The sequence below is a fragment of the Cetorhinus maximus genome, unplaced genomic scaffold (assembly GCF_964194155.1).
Source record: "Cetorhinus maximus unplaced genomic scaffold, sCetMax3.hap1.1 HAP1_SCAFFOLD_2084, whole genome shotgun sequence".
In the NCBI taxonomy this organism is placed as follows: domain Eukaryota; kingdom Metazoa; phylum Chordata; class Chondrichthyes; order Lamniformes; family Cetorhinidae; genus Cetorhinus; species Cetorhinus maximus.
In genome coordinates this window covers 923-18,019 of record NW_027598024.1, presented here as the reverse complement: position 1 = coordinate 18,019, position 17,097 = coordinate 923, and the positions used below count along the sequence as shown (strand labels likewise).

General features: G+C 58.6%; 1 protein-coding gene across 1 annotated transcript in view; it reads right to left on the bottom strand.

The window, feature by feature from the left end:
• LOC144676970 (rap guanine nucleotide exchange factor 3-like) overlaps positions 1-16,632 on the bottom strand; it is a gene marked incomplete at both ends in the record, with an annotated part of 40,479 nt that extends 23,847 nt beyond the window's left edge. Inside the window, 7 exon segments of the mRNA XM_078537235.1 lie at positions 4,070-4,152; positions 7,032-7,182; positions 7,626-7,704; positions 8,593-8,681; positions 11,694-11,803; positions 15,529-15,675; positions 16,556-16,632. Coding sequence (XP_078393361.1) covers positions 4,070-4,152; positions 7,032-7,182; positions 7,626-7,704; positions 8,593-8,681; positions 11,694-11,803; positions 15,529-15,675; positions 16,556-16,632 — 736 coding nt within the window.
• Between the last annotated feature and the right edge of the window lie 465 nt (positions 16,633-17,097).

The window sequence follows — 17,097 nt, the reverse complement described above, 5'->3', positions numbered from 1 at the left end:
TCATCCTTCTAAACTCCAGTGAACACGGGCCTCGTTGGCCCAATCTCTCCTCAGGAGGGTCCCGCCATCCCAGGAATCGGTCTGGTGAACCTTCGCTGCTCTCCCTCGATGACAAGTATCTCCTTCCTTAGGTAAGGAGACCAAAACTGTGCACAATCCTCCAAGTGTGGTCTCACCAAGGCTCCTGTACAGCTGCAGTGAGACATCCTCGCTCCTGTACTCAAGTCCTCTCGCCATGAAGGCCAACGTACCATTGGTCTCCCTAACCGCTTGCTGCACCCGAATGCTGCCTTCCAGTGACTGGTGAACAAGGACACCCAGGTCCCTTTGGACATCAACACTCCCCACCCTCTCGCCATTGAAGAAACGCTCTGCATTTTCCTACCCAAGTCGATCACCCTCAGGCACATTTTCTTCTGTCTTCCACGTTCTTGCCCATTCGCTTCGCCAGTCCAAACCCCCTTGAAAAGCCTCCTTTGCATCCTCCTCCACAACTCCCCTTCCCACCTCGTTTTGTCTCATCAGCCAAACCGGGAGATATTACACTTGGGTCCCCACATCTCAAATCATTGATTATAGATTGGGAACAGCGCTGACCCTTGCAGTAGCCCACCAGCAACAGCCTTGAGAATGACCTGTTCATTCCTACTCTCTGGCTTCAGTCTGGTCACCCCAATTCTCAGCCCAGACCAGTCTGTCACCACCCCCCCAATCCCACGCGCTCCAGTTTTATTTTTGATGTGACTTGGACAAGCTGAGCGAGTGGGCAAATGCGTGGCAGATGCAGTATAATGTGGATAAATGTGAGGGTATCCACTTTGGTAGCAAAAACAGGAAGGCAGATTATTATCTGAGTGGCTATAAATTGAGAGGGGGGAATGTGCAACGAGACCTGGGTGTCCTTGTACACCAGTCGCTGAAGGTAAGCATTGCAGGTGCAGCAGGCGGTAAAGAAGGCAAATGGTATGTTGGCCTTCATAGCCAGAGGATTCGAGTACAGGAGCAGAGATGTCTTGCTGCAATTGTACAGGGGCCTTGGTGAGACCACACCTGGAATATCGTGTGCAGTTTTGGTCTCCTTATCTGAGGAAGGATGTTCTTGCTATAGAGGGAGCTCAGCGACTGATTCCTGGGATGGCGGGACTGACACGTGAGGAGAGATTGAGGATTATAATTCGCTGGAGTTCAGAAGAATGAGGGGGGATCTCATAGAAACCTATAAAATTCTAACAGGACTAGACAGGGTAGATGCAGGAAGGATGTTCCCGATGGTGGGGGAGTCCAGAACCAGGGGTCACAGTCTGAGGATACAGGGTAGACCATTTAGGACTGAGATGAGGAGAAATTTCTTCACCCAGAGAGCGGTGAACCTGTGGAATTCGCTACCACAGAAAATAGTTGAGGCCAAAACATTGTATGTTTTCAAGAAGGAGTTAGATATAGCTCTTGGAGGGGGCGAGAGGGATCAAAGGGTATGGGGAGAAAGCGGGGAGCAGGCTATTGAGCTGGATGATCAGCCATGATCATGATGAATGGGGGAGCAGACTCGAAGGGCCGAATGGCCTAATCCTGCTCCTAGTTTCTATTTACTGACCTCAAAAGCCTCCTGAAAATCCAAATGCCACCACATCTACTGGTTCTCCTTGATCTAAGCCACAAGTAACCTCCTCAGGAAAAACTCCCAACAAGTTGGTCTCAAACGATTTCCCCCTCATAAATCCACGTTGACTCTGTCCTGTTTAACCAATCCTTCCTCAATGTCCGGCTATCCTGTCCTTTAGGATAGATTCTGACATTTCCCCTCGCTGCTGATGTCACCGAGCAGGTCCATAGCTCTCCATTCTCCCTCTTCCTCCCTTCTCAAATAGCGGGAGTTACCGTTCTCACTTTCTGGGAGCCTTACCAGATCCTGGAGGATCCTGAAAGACGATCACCAATATGCCCACTGTCTCTCCAGCCCCCTCCTCCAACACCCTGGGATGCAGCTCATCTGGTCCAGGGGATATATCGGTGGCATCACCATCGCTGAATCCACCCCCCGTCCCCCCACTATCAACATCCTGGGGGTGACCATTGACCAGAAACTGAGCCAGACCAGCCCTGGAAATACTGTGGCTACAAGAGCAGGTCAGAGGCTGGGAATCCTGCGGAGAGTCACTCACCCCCACTCCCTCTCCCTCTCTCCCTCCCCCTCTCTCTCTCCCTCTCTCTCTCCCCCATTCCCTTTCCCTCTCTCTCCCCCACTCCCTCTCCCTCTCTCCCCCACTCCCTCTCCCTCTCTCTCTCCCCCACTCCCTCTCCCTCTCTCCATCTCCCTCTCTCTCTCCCTCTCTCTCTCCCCCATTCCCTTTCCCTCTCTCTCCCCCACTCCCTCTCCCTCTCTCCCCCACTCCCTCTCCCTCTCTCTCTCCCCCACTCCCTTTCCCTCTCTCTCCCCCACCCCCTCTCCCCCACTCCCTCTCCCCCTCTCTCTCTCCCCCTCTCTCTCTCCCCCTCTCTCTCTCCCCCACTCCCTCTCCCTCTCTCCCCCCCACTCCCTCTCCCTCTCTCTCTCCCCCACTCCCTCTCCCCCTCTCTCTTCCCCACTCCCTCTCCCTCCCACTCTTTCCCACTCCCTCTCCCTCTCTCTCTCCCCCACTCCCTCTCCCTCTCTCTCCCCCACTCCCTCTCCCTCTCTCTCCCCCACTCCCTCTCCCTCTCTCTCCCCCACTCACTCACCCTCTCTCTCTCCCCCACTCCCTCTCCCTCTCTCTCTCCCCCACTCCCTCTCCCTCTCTCCATCTCCCTCCCTCTCCCTCTCTCTCCCCCACTCCTTCTCTCCATCTCCCTCCCTCTCTCTCTCTCTCCCCCACTCCTTCTCTCTATCTCCCTCCCTCTCTCTCTCTCTCCCCCACTCCCTCTCCCTCTCTCTCTCTCTCACCCACTCCCTCTCCCTCTCTCTCTCTCTCTCCACCTCCCTCTCTCTCTCTCTCCATCTCCCTCTCTCTCTCTCTCTCTACTCATTCAATGGCATTACCCATCACTGAATCCCCCACTTTCAACATCCTGGGGGTTACCCATTGACCAGAAACTGAACTGGACCAGCCATATAAATACTGTGGCTACAAGGGCAGGTCAGAGGCTGGGAATCCTGCGGAGAGTCACTCACCTCCTGACTCCCCCCCTCCCAAAGCCTGTCCACCATCTACAAGGCACAAGTCAGGAGTGTGATGGGACACTCCCCACTTGCCTGGATGAGTTCGGCTCCCACAACACTCGAGAAGCTCGACACCGTCCAGGACAAAGCAGCCCCGCTCGATGGGCACCCCATCCACCAACATTCACTCCCTCCACCACCACCACCGACGCACAGGGGCAGCAGTGTGTGTACCAGCTACAAGATGCACTGCAGCAACTCACCAAGGGCTCCTTTGACAGCGCCGCCCAAACCCACGACCTCTACCATCTAGAGGGACGAGGGCAGCAGACACATGGGGAACACCACCGCCTGGAAGTTCCCCCTCCCGAGCCACTCACCATCCCGACTTGGGAATATATCGGCCGTTCCTTCACTGTCGCCGGGTCAAAATCCTGGAACTCCCTCCCTAACAGCGCCGTGGGTGTACCTACACCACACGGGACAAAATCCTGGAACTCCCTCCCTAACAGCGCCGTGGGTGTACCTACACCACACGGACAAAATCCTGGAACTCCCTCCCTAACAGCGCCGTGGGTGTACCTACACCACACGGACAAAATCCTGGAACTCCCTCCCTAACAGCGCCGTGGGTGTACCTACACCACACGGACAAAATCCTGGAACTCCCTCCCTAACAGCACTGTGGGTGTACCTACACCACACGGGACAAAGTCCTGGAACTCCCTCCCTAACAGCGCTGTGGGTGTACCTACACCACATGGGGACTGCAGCAGCTCAAGAAGGCGGCTCACCACCCCCACCTTCTCAAGAGGCAATTAGGGATGGGCAATAAATGCTGGGCCCAGCCCAGCGACGCCCACACCCCCTGAATGAACGTAAGAGAAAATCTCCCAGGTCCTTCAGACCAGTGTGACCAGCGCCTTCACTTACTGTCTGTGTTTCTTTCTGTCCCCAACGTCTTCACTCATGGTGTCGCTCAGCTGAATGTCCTTCGACGCCGTAGCCTCCAGCTCCTTATAGTCCGGGGCAGAATAAAACGTGGAGAGGTCAGCGAGACTGGCCTGGGTTGGGAAGCGGCCAGACGAGCGGCCGCGAGATCGATTCGCAAGGGGCGGCGCTCGGAACCAGGAGGCCACGTCTATCGGGACAGAGTGAACGGGCGGGGAGAAGGTTGGGACCCGTTGGTGTACAAAGGGACCTGGGTGTCCTTGGACACCGGTCACTGAAAGCAAGCAGGAAGGTGCAGCAAGCAGTCAGGGAGGCCAATGGTGCACTGGCCTTCATGGCGAGAGGACTTGAGTACAGGAGCGAGGATGTCTCACTGCAGCTGTACAGGAGCCTTGGTGAGGCCACACCTGGAGTACTGTGTGGGCAGTTTTGGTCTCCTGACCTAAGGAAGGAGATACTTGCCCTAGAGGGAGAGCAGTGAAGGTTCACCAGACCGATTCCTGGGATGGCGGGATTGTCGTATGAGGAGAGATTGGGCCGACTGGGCCCTGTATTCACTGGAGTTTAGGGGAATGAGAGGGGATCTCATTGCAACGTATAAAATTCTGACAGGGATGGACAGACTGGATGCAGGGATGATGTCTCCTCTGGCTGGGGGTGGGGGAATCTAGAACAAGGGGGTCACAGTCTCAGGATACGGGGTGGGTCATTTAGGACAGGGATGGACGGACCGGATGCAGGGATGATGTCTCCTCTGGCTGGGGGCAGGGGAATCTAGAACAAGGGGCTCACAGTCTCAGGATACGGGGTAGACCATTTGGGGCTGAGATGAGGAGAAACGTCTTCACTCAGAGGGTGGTGAACCTGTGGAATTCTCTACCTCAGGAGGCTGTGGAGGCCCCAGTCACTCAATATATTTAAGAAGGAAATAGATTGATTTCTGGACTCGAAAGGTGTGAAGGGGTCAGGGGGAGAGAGCGGGAGGACGGTGTTGAGAGAGAGGGTCAGCCATGATCACGATGACTGGCGGAGCAGAGCTCGAAGGGCCGAATGGTCTACTCCTGCTCCTATTTCCCATTATTCGATGCTGTACTGGCCACAGAGGGAGTGCAACGGAGGTTTACCGGACTGATCCCTGGGATGGTGGGACTGTCCTGAGGAGAGGTGGGGGAGACTGGGTCTGTTATTGGCTAGCGTTTCAAAGAATGAGAGAGGGAGGTCTCATTGAAACTTACAGAATTCACACAGGGGGCGACAGGGTGGTTGTGGATAGGGTGTTCCCCATGGCCGAGGTGGGTGTGGGGGGGTGGTCTGGAACCAGGGGACACAGTCTCGGGATAAGGGCTCACTCATTTCGGACTGAGATGAAGAGGAATTTCTTCACTCAGGAGGGTGGTGAATCTTTGGAATTCTCTACCCCAGGGGAGTGTGGAAGATCTCAGTCATTGAGTATGTCCAAGACTGATGGCATCGAGGGATACGGGGATAGGGCGGGGATATGGCGGGGTTGAGGGAGAGGATCAGCCATGATCTCGTTGAGTGGTGGAACAGGCTCGAGGGGCTGAATTGCCTCCTCCTGTTCCCATTCCCTCCGATCCCATGTTCAGGTTGGGGCTCATTGCTCTAGAAAAGAGAAGGGCTGAGGGGGTGACCTGATCGAGGTCTTTATAGTGACAAGTTTCCACTTGTGGGGGGAGAGAGACGAGACCTCGGGGGCCATCGATGTAAGATGGTCACTAATAAATCCGATCGGGGCAATTCAGGAGAAACTTCTTTACCCAGAGAGCGGGGAGAATGTGGGACTCGCTCCCACGGGGAGTGGGGGAGAATGTGGGACTCGCTCCCGCGGGGAGAATGTGGGACTTGCTCCCACGGGGAGAATGTGGGACTCGCTCCCGCGGGGAGAATGTGGGTCTCGCTCCCACAGGGAGTGGGGAGAATGTGGGACTCGCTCCCGCGGGGAGTGGGGAGAATGTGGGACTCGCTCCCACGGGGAGTGGGGGAGAATGTGGGACTCGCTCCCACGGGGAGTGGGGGAGAATGTGGGACTCGCTCCCACGGGGAGTGGGGAGAATGTGGGACTCGCTCCCACGGGGAGTGGGGGAGAATGTGAGACTCGCTCCCACGGGGAGTGGGGGAGAATGTGGGACTCGCTCCCACGGGGAGTGGGGAGAATGTGGGACTCGCTCCCACGGGGAGCGGGGGAGAATGTGGGACTCGCTCCCACGGGGAGTGGGGGAGAATGTGGGACTCGCTCCCACGGGGAGTGGGGGAGAATGTGGGACTCGCTCCCACGGGGAGTTGGGGAGAATGTGGGACTCGCTCCCACGGGGAGTGGGGAGAATGTGGGACTCGCTCCCACGGGGAGTGGGGAGAATGTGGGACTCGCTCCCACGGGGAGTGGGGGAGAAGGTGGGACTCGCTCCCACGGGGAGAATGTGGGACTCGCTCCCACGGGGAGTGGGGGAGAATGTGGGACTCGCTCCCACGGGGAGTGGGGGAGAATGTGGGACTCGCTCCCACGGGGAGTGGGGGAGAATGTGGGACTCGCTCCCACGGGGAGCGGGGGAGAATGTGGGACTCGCTCCCATGGGGAGTGGTCGAGGTGAATAGCGTCGATGTGTTGAAGGCGGGGGGAAGCTGGATAAACACACGACGGGGAGAGGGGTAGGAGGATAGGGTGATGGGGGGGAGATGAAGTGGGGGTGGAGGGGGAGGAGGCTGGTGTGGAGCAGAAACACCAGCACGGAGTAGAGGGGCCGAATGGCCTGTATGTAGGCAGCGAGATTCGGGTCCAATGTCTCCTTGGCTGGAGGGGATGGACGGTGACCGGTCAAGCAGGGCTTTCCCTGACTGGTCATTGGTGGCGATGGTGGTGGGGGGGCGGGTGGGGGTGTGGGGGAGGGGATTGGGGGTTGTGGGGTGGGGTGTGCGGTGGTCTCACCTCCAGGAGTCTCCGAGCGGCTGGGTCACCCTGCAGCTGCGGCCCGAGCATGGCCGCCCACTGGGCGACGAGGTGGACGATCTTCTGCTTCTTGACCAGGGTGTAGGCTGCCCTCTCCGCCTCCGTCCCCTCAGCGGCCTCGGCCCGGTACCTGAGGAGCCGGTCAAGGAAGACTGACCGGCCGGAGCAGTGCGCCTCCCTGCCCCGAGCCGCTGGCCGAGGCGCACAGCAAGATCCCAGCAGCAGCCATAATGGCCGAAGGATCTTTCCCGACTCACTGCTCCTCTTCCGAAGAGCGGCCCTGGGATCTTTGCCAGACGCCCGAGCAGGTCGATGGCTAGACGTCTCATCAGAAAGACAGCACCTCCGGCAGCGCGGTGCTCCCTCAGCACTGACCCTCCCTCAGCGCTGACCCTCCGACAGTGTGGCGCTCCCTCAGCGCTGACACTCCGACAGTGCGGCGCTCCCTCAGCGCTGACCCTCCGGCAGTGTGGCGCTCCCTCAGCGCTGACCCTCCGACAGTGCAGCGCTCCCTCAGCACTGACCCTCCATCATTTGAAGTTTCTATTCCTCATTTTGAAATGTAAAGGATATTGGTTGAAGAGAGAGTTGTGTAGTTGGGGAATCGGCATGAAGATACTGGACAACAACAGGAAATCACCCAGGAAGGTTTCTGTAGAAGGAATAACAGGGGCTTTGAACATTCGGGGCACAATATCCCCATCTTCTCCTCATCCTGCGCAATCCTACTTTATCCCTGTATCGCTGGATCCCAGCCTCTCTCCATCCTCCTCAATCCCGCCTTCTCCCCGTATCCCTCACTCCCGCCCTCTCCCCGTATCCCTCACTCCCGCCCTCTCCCCGTATCCCTCACTCCCGCCCTCTCCCCCGTATCCCTCACTCCCGCCCTCTCCCCCTGTATCCCTCACTCCCCGTATCCCTCACTCCCGCCCTCTCCCGGTATCCCTCACTCCCGCCCTCTCCCTGTATCCCTCACTCCCGCCCTCTCCCCGTATCCCTCACTTCCACCCTCTCCCCGTGTCCCTCACTCCCGCCCTCTCCCTGTATCCCTCACTCCCGCCCTCTCCCCGTATCCCTCACTTCCACCCTCTCCCCGTATCCCTCACTCCCGCCCTCTCCCTGTATCCCTCACTCCCGCCCTCTCCCCGTATCCCTCACTCCCGCCCCCTCTCCCCGTATCCCTCACTCCCACCCTCTCCCCCCGTATCCCTCACTCCCGCCCTCTCCCCCGTATCCCTCACTCCCGCCCTCTCCCCCCCGTATCCCTCACTCCCGCCCTCTCCCCGTATCCCTCAACCCCATCTACCCACCGGTGATATGAGGAGATATGGTGGGGTGGATGTGGTGGTGGGGGGGAGGTCGTGGGGGAGAGTAGGGTTGGTTGGGGATAGATCCTCCAAAGGGCCAGCACCAGCTAGATGGGCCGAGTGGCCTCCTCGAGTGCCGTGAGTTCCTCTGATCTCACTCCCGCACCTTCTCCCACCACCCCAGGCCACACGCTCCCGCCCCAGAGAGCCTTCCTCTCCGACCCGGCTGGTACCTGCCAGGTCGCTGTAGACCATGTCTAGGCTGATGGTCTCCAGTAGGTATTCCAGAATCTTCTCCGGTGTCCCGTACATCACCGAGTACCTGTTGCGATGGGGAAGAGGCAAATGAACACTCTCGCCAGCTCTCGTTTCCTCCCCCCACCTCCCCGGGCTCCGCTCGCCATCCGTGGGATCATACTGTCCGCCGAGACCGGTGGCAAAGGAAGGGGTTAGAGGGAGAGGTTTCCAAACTTCTCCCACCTCTTTGGTGCATCAAAGCGTTTCCTAGTTTCACTCCGGGAAGACCAGGTTCGAATTTTTACATTGTCACTCCCCAAGTACCAGACTCTCCCCAACCAGGGAGGGGAATAGTTCCTCTCCATCGACCCCTTTCTGTTCCCCTTAATATCTTGTAAACTCCGATCGAACCACCCCCTCCGAACCTTCCAAATCCCAGAGGATACACCCACCCGCCCCAGTTCAGACCCCCCTACTCAACCCAGAGCCTGTCCACCATCTACAAGGCACAAGTCAGGAGTGTGATGGAACACTCCCCACTTGCCTGGATGAGTGCGGCTCCCACAACACTCGAGAAGCTCGACACCGTCCGGGACAAAGCAGCCCCCGCTCGATGGGGCACCCCATCCACCAACATTCACTCCCTCCACCACCACCACCGACGCACAGGGGCAGCAGTGTGTGTACCATCTACAAGATGCACTGCAGCAACTCGCCAAGGGCTCCTTCGACAGCGCCGCCCAAACCCACCACCTCTACCGTCTAGAAGGACGAGGGCAGCAGACACATGGGGAACACCACCACCTGCAAGTTCCCCCTCCCGAGCCACTCACCATCCCGACTTGGGAATATATCGGCCGTTCCTTCACTGTCGCCGGGTCACAATCCTGGAACTCCCTCCCTAACAGCGCTGTGGGTGTACCTACACCACACGGACACAATCCTGGAACTCCCTCCCTAACAGCGCCGTGGGTGTACCTACACCACATGGGGACAAAATCCTGGAACTCCCTCCCTAACAGCGCCGTGGGTGTACCTACACCACACGGACAAAATCCTGGAACTCCCTCCCTAACAGCGCTGTGGGTGTACCTACACCACACGGACAAAATCCTGGAACTCCCTCCCTAACAGCGCTGTGGGTGTACCTACACCACACGGGGACTGCAGCGGCTCAAGAAGGCGGCTCACCCCCCACCTTCTCAAGGGGGCAATTAGGGATGGGCAATAAATGCTGGACCCAGCCCAGAGACACCCATGAATTAATGTTTAAAACGTTTGTGTTTAATCTCTCCTGGTAACTTAACCCTGAGCGTCTGAACTGCTTCCAACGCATTTACATCCTTCCTTAAATAAGGAGACCAATACTGGACACAGTACTTCACATCTGGTCTTACAGGACATTCCAGCCCCTACAACCCTCCTTATCTCTGTAACCTCCTCCAGCCCCTACACCCCTCCCTATCTCTGTAACCTTCTCCAGTCCCTACAACCCTCCCTATCTCTGTAACCTCCTCCAGCCCCTACAACCCTCCCTATCTCTGTAACCTCCTCCAGCCCCCTACAACCCTCCCTTATCTCTGTAACTCCTCCAGCCCCTACAACCCCTCCCTATCTCTGTAACCTCCTCCAGCCCCTACAACCCTCCCTATCTCTGTAACCTCCTCCAGCCCCCTACACCCCTCCCTATCTCTGTAACCTCCTCCAGCCCCCTACAACCCTCCCTTATCTCTGTAACTCCTCCAGCCCCTACAACCCCTCCCTATCTCTGTAACCTCCTCCAGCCCCTACAACCCTCCCTATCTCTGTAACCTCCTCCAGCCCCTACGACCCTCCGAGATCTCTGCGCTCCTCCAATTCCGGCCTCTCTCACATCTCCCCCTCCCCAATTCCCATCGCTCCACCATCGGCGTCCGTGCCTTCAGCTGCCTGGGGGGGCCCCGAGCTCTGGAATCCCCTCCCTCAACCTCTCCACCTCCGTCTCTGTCTCTCTCCTTTAAGACGCTCCTTAAAACTGACCTCTCTGCCCAAACTCCCTGTTGCATGTCCCCCCATATCTCCCCCTGTGTCTTGGTGTCCGACCTGGTCCGATAACGTTCCTGGAAAGCACCTTGGGAGTGTCAGGGGATGTGGAAGGAGCTACGTAAATATAACGTGTTCAGGACGCGGTGACTTCGGAGTAGGAGGAGGCCATTCAGCCCTCGAGCTCCATTCTATAACTTGACCGCTGATCTGATTGTGGCCTCAACTCCACTTTCCCTGCCTGTTCCCCTCCCTCAAAACCCTCAACTCCCTCATCAATCAAAAATCTCCAACTCGGCCTCGAATATATTCACTGACCTGGCCTCCGCTGCTCTCTTGGGGGTGGGGGGGAGAGAATTCCACAGACTGACCACCGTCTGAGAGAAGAAATTCCTCCTCGTCTCCGTCTTCAATGGGAGACCCCTTATTCTAGAAACTGTGCCCCACTCCCACCCTCGTTCTAGATTCCCCCACGAGGGGAGGGGGAGGGAAACATCCTCTCAGCATCCACCCTGTCAAACCCCCTCCTCCTCCTCTCAGAATCTGATCTGTTTCAATAAGATCACCTCTCGTTCTTCTAAACTCCCAACGGGGGACAGGGCCCCAACCTGCTCGACAACTCGATGGAGTTTAGAAGGATGAGGGGGGGGATCTGATTGAAATTTACAGAATACTGAAAGGCCTGGATAGAGTGGGACGTGGGGAAGATGTTTCCATGAGTAGGAGAGACTAGGACCCGAGGGGCACAGCCTCAGAGTAAAGGGAAGACCTTTGAGAACAGAGATGAGGAGAAACTTCTTTAGCCAGAGAGTGGGTGAATCTATGGAATTCATTGCCACAGAAGGCTGTGGAGGCCAGGTCATTGAGTGTATTTAAGACCGAGATAGATAGGTTCTTGATTGGTAAGGGGATCAAAGGTTACGGGGAGAAGGCGGGAGAATGGGGTTGAGAAACGTATCAGCCATGATCGAATGGCGGAGCAGACTCGATGGGCCGAATGGCCTAATTTCTGCTCCTGTGTCTTCTGGTCCTGACTGGCCTCGGGACAGATAAACGTGAAAGTCCAGCTGCTTACTTGCCGGGTGAGACCCCTTGACCGGGAGTGAGACCCACTTGAGATGACTTCTCCAGCACGAGGACATCTTTGCCGAGCTCCTTCAGGTGAACAGTGTTGGCCTCTACATCCTGTTAGGGAAGACCAAGAGGGGCGTTGGAGTATGAGAGCCAGGAGGTTATCTGCACCCGGCCCAGCTCTGGGCACAGGGCCTCAGGATGGACCTGAAGGCGTTGGAGAGAGAAAGAGAGAGAGAGAGAGAGAGAGAGTGTGGGAAAGGTGGACGAGGTTGGTCCCAGGGATGAGGAACTTCAGTGACGTGGACAGATTGGAGACGCTGGGACTGTTCTCCTTGGAGAAGAGACGGTCGAGAGGGGATTTGATCGAGGTGTTCAAAATCAGGAGGGGTCTGGGACAGAGTGGACAGGGAGAGACTGTTCCCATTGGGGTGGAAGGATCGAGAACCAGAGGGAGACAGATTTAAGGCAATTGGAAAAAGAAGCAATGGAGACTCGAGGAGAAACTTTCTCACACGGCGAGTGGTTAGGATCTGGAATGTGCTGCCTGAGAGTGTGGTGGAGACAGGTTCAATCGAGGCGTTAGGGTGTGGAATGCGCTGCCTGAGAATGTGGTGGAGACAGGTTCAATCGAGGCGTTAGGATCTGGAATGTGCTGCCTGAGAGTGTGGTGGAGACAGGTTCAATCGAGGCGTTAGGGTCTGGAATGCGCTGCCTGAGAGTGTGGGGGAGACAGGGTCAATCGAGGCGTTAGGATCTGGAATGTGCTGCCTGAGAGTGTGGGGGTGACAGGTTCAATCGAGGCGTTAGGATCTGGAATGCGCTTCCTGAGAGTGTGGGGGAGACAGGATCAATCGAGGCGTTAGGGAGAGTGAGGGACGGTTAGGGGGAGTGAGGGTTTGGGCGAGTGAGGGACGGTGAGAGGGAGTGAGGGTTTTGGTTGAGTGAGGGACAGTGAGAGGAAATGAGAGTTTGGGGAAAGTGAGGGATGGTGTGAGGGAGTGAGGGTTTTGGGGAGAGGGAGTGAGGGCTTGGGGAGAGGGAGTGAGGGTTTTGGGGAGAGGGAGTGAGGGTTTGTGGAGAGGGAGTGAGGGCTTGGGGAGCGGGAGTGAGGGCTTGGGGAGAGGGAGTGAGGGCTTGGGGAGAGGGAGTGAGGGCTTGGGGAGAGGGAGTGAGGGTTTGGGGAGAGGGAGTGAGGGTTTGGGGAGAGGGAGTGAGGGTTTGGGGAGAGGGAGTGAGGACTTGGGGAGAGGGAGTGAGGGCTTGGGGAGAGGGAGTGAGGGCTTGGGGAGAGTGAGGGACGGTGAGGGAGAGTGAGAGTTTGGGGAGAGTGAGGGTTTGGGGAGAGTGAGGGTTTGGGGAGAGTGAGGGTTTGGGGAGAGTGAGGGACAGTGAGGGGGAGTGAGAGTTTGGGGAGAATGAGGGAGAAGGGGAGTGAGGGATGGTGAGAGGGAGTGAGGGTTTGGGGAGGATGAGGGAGAGAGGGAGTGAGAGATGGTGAGAGGGAGTGAGGGTTTGGTAAGAGTGAGGGACGGTGAGGGGGAGTGAAGGAGAGAGGGAGAGAGGGAGTGAGGGACGGTGAGGGGGAGTGAGGGTTTGGGGAGAATGAGGGAGAGAGAGAGTGAGGGATGGTGAGGGGGCGTGAGGGTTTGGGTTGGATGAGGGAGAGAGGGAGTGAGGGATGGTGAGAGGGAGTGAGGGTTTGGGGAGGATGAGGGAGAGAGGGAGTGACGGATGGTGAGGGGGATCGAGGGTTTGGGGAGAATGAGGGAGAGAGGGCGTGAGGGATGGTGAGGGGGATCGAGGGTTTGGGGAGAATGAGGGAGAGAGGGCGTGAGGGATGGTGAGGGGGATCGAGGGTTTGGGGAGACTGAGGGAGAGAGGGAGTGAGGGACGGTGAGGGGATCGAGGATTTGGGGGGAGTGAGGGAGAGAGGGAGGGAGTGAGGAATGGTGAGAGCAAGTGAGGAACGGTGAGGGGGAGTCAGGGTTTGGAGAGAGTGAGGGACGGCGAGGGTAGCGAGGGACGGCGAGGGTAATGAGGGACGGCGAGGGTAGTGAGGGACGGTGAGGGGGTGTGAGAGATTGGGCGAGTGGGGGGGAGTGAGGGACACTCGGTGGAGTGAGGATTGGGGCGAGTGAGGGGGAGTGAGGGACACTGAGAGGGAGTCAGGGATTGGGCGAATGAGGGGGAGTGAGGGACACGGAGGGGAGTGAGTGTTGGGGCGAGTGAGGGGGAGTGAGGGACATGGAGGGGGAGTAAGGGTTGGGGCGAGTGAGGGACACTGAGGGGGAGTGAGGGTTGGGGCGAGTGAGGGGGAGTGAGGGACAGTGAGGGGAGTGAGGGTTGGGGCGAGTGAGGGGGAGTGAGTGACACTGAGGGGAGTGAGGGTTGGGGCCAGTGAGGGGGAGTGAGGGACATGGAGGGGGAGTGAGGGTTGGGGCGAGTGAGGGGGAGTGAGGGACACTGAGGGGAGTGAGGGACACTGAGGGGAGTGAGGGTTGGGGAGAGTGAGGAGGAGTGAGGGACACTGAGGGGATGAGGGTTGGGGTGAGTGAGGGACAGTGAGGGGGAGTGAAGGATTGGGCGAGTGAAGGGGAGTGAGGGACATGAGTGAGGGTTGGGGCGAGTGAGGGACGGTGAGGGGGAGCGAGCGATTGGGCGAGTGAGGGGGAGTGAGAGACACTGAAGGGAGTGTGGGTTGGGGTGAGTGAGGGACAGTGAGGGGGAGTGAGGGATTGGGCGAGTGAGGGGGAGTGAGGGACACTGAAGGGAGTGAGGGTTGCGGTGAGTGAGGGGGAGTGAGGGACACTGAGGGGAAGTGAGGGTTGGGGCAAGTGAGGGGGAGTGAGGGACACTGAGGGGAGTGAGGGTTGGGGCGAGTGAGGGACACTGAGTGGAGTGAGGTTTGGGCCGAGTAAGGGGGAGTGAGGGACAGGGAGGGGGAGTGAGGGTTGGGGCGAGTGAGGGGGAGTGAGGGACACTGAGGGGGAGTCAGGGATTGGGCGAGTGAGGGGGAGTGAGGGACACTGAGTGGAGTGAGGGTTGGGGCGAGTGAGGGACACAGGGGAATGAGGGACACTGAGTGGAGTGAGGGTTGGGGCGAGTGAGGGACACTGAGTGGAGTGAGGTTTGGGTGAGTGAGGATGAGTGAGGGACAGAGGGGGAGTGAGGGTTGGGGTGAGTGAGGGATGGTGAGGGGGAGTGAGGGACACTGAGTGGAGTGAGGGTTGGGCCGAGTGAGGGACGGTGAGGGGGAGTGAGGGACATTGAGTGGAGTGAGGGTTGGGGTGAGTGAGGGATGGTGAAGGGGAGTGTGGACATTGAGTGGAGTGAGGGTTGAGGCGAGTGAGGGACGGTGAGAAGGAGTGAGGGTTGGGCCGAGTGAGGGACGGTGAGGGGGAGTGAGGGACATTGAGTGGAGTGAGGGTTGGGGTGAGTGAGGGATGGTGAAGGGGAGTGTGGACACTGAGTGGAGTGAGGGTTGAGGTGAGTGAGGGATGGTGAGAAGGAGTGAGGGTTGGGCCGAGTGAGGGATGGTGAGAGGGAGTGAGTGACACTCAGTGGAGTGAGGGCTGCGCTGAGTGAGGGACGGTGAAGGGGAGTGTGGACACTGAGGGGTAGTGAGGGCTGGGGTGAGTGAGGGATGGTGAAGGGAAGTGAGGACACTGAGTGGAGTGAGGGTTGGGGCGACTGAGGGACATTGAGTGGAGTGAGGGTTGAGGCGAGTGAGGGATGGTGAAGGGGAGTGAGGACACTGAGGGGTAGTGAGGGTTGGGCCGAGTGAGGGACACTGAATGGAGTGAAGGTTGGGCCGAGTGAGGGACGGTGGTCCTTACCCTCAGGATGCGGTTGAAGTCTTGCTCGTCCACGCGGAGGAAGAGGCAGTTGTCCTCCCGGAGGATGATGGTGGCCGATCGAGGGGACCCGTTCACTACCGCCAGCTCCCCGAAATCCTCACCCTCGTGCAAGGTGGTCACCAGCCCCTACAACAGGCCCAAACCTTCATCGTTAATGGCTGGACCCTCCACCAACGCCTCCCCTCCGCCAATGCCTCCCCCTCCGAGGGTCACTCTCTCCCCCTCCGAGGGACAGTCGCTCCCCCTCCGAGGGACACTCGCTCCCCCTCCGAGGGACACTCGCTCCCCCTCCGAGGGACACTCGCTCCCCCTCCGAGGGACACTCGCTCCCCCTCCGAGGGACACTCGCTCCCCCTCCGAGGGACACTCGCTCCCGCGTTGGCCTCCGCCTTTCGCGGCCGGAGGGCTTGCGTTCGGAGGCCGAGGTGGTGGGTGGGGGTTGGTTTCAGGGCAACAGGGGCACAGCACGATCCCGTGCCCCAATGCCATTGGCTCTCGATTGCCCCTGGGAGTTGGATATCTCGAGACTGTCGCCCAGGAACAGGAGGAGGCCATTCAGCCCCTCCTTCTCGAGCCTGTTACACAGGAACAGGAGGAGGCCATTCAGCCCCTCCTTCTCCTCGAGTCCGTTACACAGGAACAGGAGGAGGCCATTCAGCCCCCTGTCCCCCTCCTCAAGCCGCGGGATGTGGGGAAGGAGAGGGGGGGTGGGTTAGCGTGCTGGAGGGGTTCAAAGGCGTTGGCCTCGCCCGGGGTTGGGGGGTCGCGTGGGAACGAGGAGCCCGCTTGGGATGGTGGCAGAGTCGGTGAGGCCTTGAGGGACCCACGCGGTATCGCTGTGCTATCCCGGCCGAGGTGGGGTGAGGCGGGGAGACCCAGGAGACGGGTGCCAAGGGGGGGGGACACGGGAAGAGGAAGAGCGTTTCGATGAACTCCGAACCGGCTGGGAAAGGTGGGTTGGCGGGGTGGAGGGGGGGAAGCGGGTGAAGAGCTGGAGAGTTGGTACCTTCCTGTGGGTCACAACGTTGACTGACCCCCTCCAGATGATGTACCAGGACGTGCCGATGTCTCCCTGGTTGAACACTGTGGGCAGAGCAGACGGCAGCTGTCAAACGGCAGGTCTCTCTAATGGAAGGAAGAGCGAGGGAGGGCGAGAGCGCGTGAAGCAGAGGGAGAGAGAGCGAGAGAGAGAGCGGGAGCAGAGAGAGAGAGAGAGCGGGAGAAGAGAGAGAGAGAGGGGGACAGAGAGAGGCAGGGGGGAGAGAGAGACGGAGGGGGTGAGATAGCGAGAGGGAGAGAAAGATAGCGAGAGGGAGAGAGAGATAGCAAGAGGGAGAGAGAGCGAGAGAGAGCGGGAGCAGAGAGAGAGAGAGCGGGAGCAGAGAGAGAGAGAGAGAGAGGGACAGAGAGAGGCAGGGGGGAGAGAGAGACGGAGGGGGTGCGATAGTGAGAGGGAGAGAGAGAAAGAAAGGGAGAGAGAGAGAGAGGGAGAGAGAGAGAGAGGGAGAGAGATAGTGAAAGGGAGAGAGATAGAGAGGGAGAGAGAAA